Source organism: Cyprinodon variegatus, unplaced genomic scaffold (assembly GCF_000732505.1).
Source record: "Cyprinodon variegatus isolate N-32 unplaced genomic scaffold, C_variegatus-1.0 Scaffold102, whole genome shotgun sequence".
In the NCBI taxonomy this organism is placed as follows: Eukaryota; Metazoa; Chordata; class Actinopteri; order Cyprinodontiformes; family Cyprinodontidae; genus Cyprinodon; species Cyprinodon variegatus.
Genome location: NW_015150555.1, coordinates 195,705 through 201,046, shown reverse-complemented (window position 1 = coordinate 201,046; position 5,342 = coordinate 195,705). Strand labels below are relative to the sequence as shown.

The following is a 5,342-nucleotide window of genomic DNA, read 5'->3' as shown; positions in this document are numbered from 1 at the left end:
GTTGCTGCTGCAGTGGCACTTCAAAGGCCCTCATTTCTGCAACAGAGTTAACTGGTTTAGTTATGCTGATAGTATACAAGCTGCCTAACGTTTCTTCTAGGGAAACATTTTCTTTTTTTTTAAATAGAGGAACCATTCCAAAGGCATTTCTTTTTTCGTATTTCTTCCCCTTTTTCTTTTTCCCATTTTGCTTATAATATATTTTTTTGCTGTTGAAGTCATTACATTTCCACCCTCAACTATTTGGGGTTATCCAGAAAATGTTATTTATAATAAAGCTGTATTTTCAAAGAATGATATAAAAGCATTTTGATGTGAATTGCAAGGAAAAAGGGTGGAAGAAAGATCAACCATAACAATTGTGTGTGGTGGCTTTTTCAAATTCAGAAACATGGTTTTAGCTAAACATGACTTTTCTACTGGTCCACAGAATGAATAGAAAACCACAATCCTCCATAAAGTTGACAACCTTAAAAAAATCTGTATTTTGTTTTTTTAAGACGAAGATAGCTGACAGCTTACACGACAAAATAGATAAAGTTAGGGCCGCTAATAAAGAAACCTGGGCCTCTTTAGTGCTCCAGAAAAGCCTAATCCAGCCCATGACACACTGCATCAATGCACTTATTCATGCAAAATGAGCTCCAACCAAATATTGGCTGTCTATAGTGTTTTTCCTTTTTATAAAAATAACATTTCTATTATAGTTTATTTTACTGATTGATCTAAATGTGTCTTTTATATTGTAAATACTAAAAAAATTGGGGTTTGCTTAAATCAAGAAAATGACTGACAGAAATGACACATAAGAGCTTAATGTTTACAGTTCAATAGTTTTTATAGTTCAGCCCAGATTGTATACCATTTTCTTTTCCCTACTGCATTTATGTAACTATTCATTCCCTCTTATTTATGGCCAATTTAAAGAAGGCTCAGTAACCAGATGTTATGCTTATTTACAGTCATTTAGAACAGATTGCTTTTCCTTGAGCTCATTATAAGGTTTCATTACTATGTATTACCAAAATAACAATAACACCATTGCTATAATGGCCTCATAAAAACAGACAGGGAACTTGTCTCTAAAACCTTATTTGAATATATGTGAAATTTTAAATCAGATCATGGAAAAGTCTAACATTGCTTTATGTATACTTAATCATCCAAAGCTATGATTGGACCACTAATACAAGTTGGATGACTATGAGGAGCGGTGGGAATGATAAAAGCCATGCCTGCTCAACCACAGGGAATCTCTGAGACCATAACTTCAACAATTGGAAAGTCTTTAATTAACCTTGTGATATTTGGACCTGGTTTATAAAGAATTTTATTTTTCTATTGGAAAACATTTATTATAAAAAAAGTAAAAATTTGGAGTGATAGTTGTTAAATGATAAAACATCATAGGTGTGAAACATTTAAAAGAAGTAATGGCTATCTTAAAAATTATGTAGGGGAAGGTTAGGATAATTGATAAAAAGAAATTGGACCGTACTTCATCATCTTACAGTGGAGAAATTCGCATCAGCGTTCAACCCATCCCCTTGGGGAACAGTGGGCTGCCATTGTGTGGTGCCCGGAGAGCAGTGTGGGTTTAAGGTTTATCCTCAGGGACTCAGAGTGGCAGGCCGTGGGAGTGGGACCTGAACTCAGAACCTCCAGCACCCAAGGGCAATGCTCTAACCATTAGGCCACCACTCCCGCCTTTAGTATTAATTACATATTAGTTGGTATTACAATTAAATTTTGCTGGTTTACCATTGATGCTAAGCAGACCACATAAAATGTATAATTCTACCCATTCATCAATGAAGCTGCAGCCTATCTCCAGTAATTTATGGGCGAGAGGCGGGGGTACACCCTGGAGAGGTCGCCAGTCCATCACTGGGCAACGAGAGACACACAATGATATACTCACACATTCACTTCTCGTGATAATTTAAAGACGCAAATTAACCTACCAGTCATGTTTTTGGACTCTGGAAGGAGGCCGGAGTACCTGTAGAGAACCCAAGCATGCAAGGGGAGAACATGCATACTCCATACAGAAAGACCCGGGGACTCAGAATTGAACCTGAAAACTTTCTTGCTGTAAGGCAACAGAGCTACAAACTGTGGCACAAATATTAAGATTTTTAATTCTAGGATGGTATTTATCTTTTTTATATAGTTGTTTTCTTTTACCCAAATAAACAAACAATACAAAACAGTGCTTGACAGAATTTTTCTGACATGCACTTACCGGTAATAATTGACGATAGTCCAGCTCAGAATGATTATCTCCTCAATGATTGTCCATTAGAGTCTGTTTTGCTTTCCACTCAAGTTTCTCAAGTGGCTTTTTCCTTTTTAAAATGGAGACTTATCTCACTGATGCTCAGGTGTAATTAGTCATTTGATATATCAATGATTTTCATAAAGCCATAGGAGGTTCAGCATCCACTCAGCTCATTATAATGGCCTTCCTTGCTAACATTAGGTGTCCATGTTCCCATTGTATCAAAGACGGATGAATATATGCCAACAAATGTCCTTGTATTTTTAAATGTAGAAGAACTGTAATGGTCACCTTAAGGGTTCTCTAGAAAATAATAAACTTGGATTAGTCGCAAAAGGATTAGGGGCAAACACCGAGTCAGAGCTCAACCTATTTTTTTCTTTATCTTCAATCATCAATTAAGTAATTATAATATTTTAGTGGGTGCAGCAGAAGTCAGGCATTAAAGTAAAATGAATAGCTAGGAGTGTTTATATTTCTTTATCCAGGTAAAATGTTCATAGTTTGTATTTCATTTAACTTGAAACATACAGAAGAAAAAACAAATACAAAAAGATACTGCACATTTATTAGAGTAAAGAGGAATTTATTTATTTTTTCTTATAAAAAAATTACAACATATTTATACATGACAACTGATGAAGCAAAATCAATCCTTAGGTTAACACTGACATAATCTCTGTGTATGATTGTTGGCACATGTTCTCTAAACAGCAGCAGAGGAATCATTAACCGTTTTATATTATTAAAGAAAATGTGCCTTTTGAATTGTAAGAAATTTTTTTGCCATTTTGTCAAATAAATGATTTGATTAATAATTTGTTTCTGCAAAAAGAAAAACAGAGAAAGGTAGCATTTTTTAGCAAAACCTCAGGCTTTTCCCTTCCACAGATCCGATTCTGGCTGGATCCAGTCCTCTCCCATAATACTCTGCAGGCGGAAATTCTGGAAATACTCCAGGCGATGGCTGAGAGACAGAGATAAAAAGAAAGTTAAAAACCCACATAAACTCAAAAGTTTGGAAGTCATTTCTTATCTGTTGTATCATTATTGATTTAGTAGATATTTAGAAAATTAACAGCTGCTAGGAAACAGTTACACAACCGTTCTACAATCACTTACTATGTAAAATAGAATCCAAAGTCTGAAAAGTAGAAGATAACATTGAGGACATTATCGAAATTCTTTCTATGTTAACTTTATGGTGCAGTAAAGGGGATAAATATTAGACAATTTAACTGAACGCATGTATAGAGGCTGTTGTACCTCATTTAGTTATATTGTTCAGATCAAGAGCAGCCACACATATGACATATGGACTTGCCCCTCTCATCAAGCAATCTAAGTGTGAAACAAAAAATCCCCAAGATTAAGATTACCGGTAGGACATACAATCTGTCTACACAGCAAACCTTCTGTGTGAATTATGATTCTAGCAACCCCAGGATTGCTGATGTAGCAATGTTTAAAATGATTTATGTTATGAGTTTGTTTGTCATACTAGTTTTGGAGTTTGGATGATTTTTTTTAAATAATACTTTTACAAGCTGGAAATATTCAATAACATACACATTGAATACATTATTTTTAAAGAAATGTGTGTGCAGATTAGTTTCCTGGTATTTTTAATCCACATTATACATACTGTACATATAAATGTAGTTAAATATTCTTTCTTTGGATGCCCTGTGGTCATATTTTGTAGTATTCCTCAAGCTTCTGGTTTTAATTGATTGAACAATATATCAATGTTCTAGCAGATTCTGTTATTTCATTCAATTGCTTGGTTTCCTGATGGGTTTTACAGTCCACAAAATTTCTACAGGTATTTGTGTTGAGGTCAGGCTTAGTAGAGGCCACAAAAAGTTGGTGTATTCTATCCAGGTTTTAATTTGTAATAGAGATCATTACTTATGTTTCAAGTGGTTACTAAATGACAATATGAAGACAGTTACCATGTATAGAGATAATCCATCAACTGCCTATCATTATTTGAAACATTGGGGAACACCAGTGTCCTTTTTTTAAAGCTCAGAATGGAATTTTAGGGACAACGATTCATTTTAAAAATCAACACCTTTAGGATGCGAAGCTAATCGCACATCCAAAGTATCTTCTAGAAAATTGATTTTAAGGTCAAAAAAGGACAAAAAGTGTTGCCACAATCACGAGTTAACTTTTCTAAATGCAATAGGTGTCAAACATTCATTTATAACTTTGCTGCAGGGTTGTCATACTGACCTATAAACTTCCCAATTTTCACATTTTGTTTAACCTTATAGTTAAGTGTTTCAGCAGCAATATTAAACACAATTCAAAGTTAGATCCATACCATGAAATTAAACAATAACTTTAACAAATCTGCAAAACTATTGGGAGTTGTTGAGTTGTAACTTCCTAAGAGCCATTTAATCCAAGATTAAGGAGAGCATTTTATATACAAGTATATATAAAACATTACTAAAGATAGTTTTATTATTTATATAGTTTTCAGTAGTTGTATGACTACTTCACCTTAAAAAAAGTATAAGTCAATCATTGAAAATCTTAAGATACTATGAGATTCCCATGATGACTGTATATAAACTTTTTACTTGATATGCAAGGATTTGTAGGAAACCAAATTCATTAGACAGCCTACTTACAAATTTGGCTGTTGGCCTTCCATGATGTCGGCTTTAGGGATGGGGTAGAGAGCCTCATATGTACGTGCCTCTCCTGAGCCATGAATAGCATACGAGTTCATCTTGTTGACATTGGGAGGGAAGTATGTCCAGGGGATAACAGCCTCGCCAGTCCATCTGTCCCCAGATATTGTGGTAGTGAATTCAACTGGCAGTTGTTGCTGGTTTAGAAGAAAATTATAATAATTTATTACCCAAGATGCAGGGAAAAATTGGAATAAATAGAAAAAAGAAACAAGTTTCACTTACATAAAAAGCCTGACCAACTCCTGACAGTAGTAGTATTAGATGTTGTCCGTGTCTAAAGTAAAAAAAAAAAACATAAAAAAACGGAAAACTGTTCTGTGACTGTTTATGTGGGATTAAAAAAGTAAAAA

General features: G+C 34.3%; 1 protein-coding gene across 1 annotated transcript; it reads right to left on the bottom strand.

Annotated features, from left to right (window-relative positions):
- Positions 1-2,866: 2,866 nt before the first annotated feature.
- Positions 2,867-5,301, bottom strand: LOC107084523 (chromosome unknown open reading frame, human C4orf33; the record flags this gene model as incomplete). Its single annotated transcript, XM_015374404.1, has 3 exons — positions 2,867-3,248; positions 4,927-5,126; positions 5,215-5,301. Coding segments are annotated over 3 exons (384 nt in total), but the record flags the coding sequence as incomplete, so codon positions are not given.
- Between the last annotated feature and the right edge of the window lie 41 nt (positions 5,302-5,342).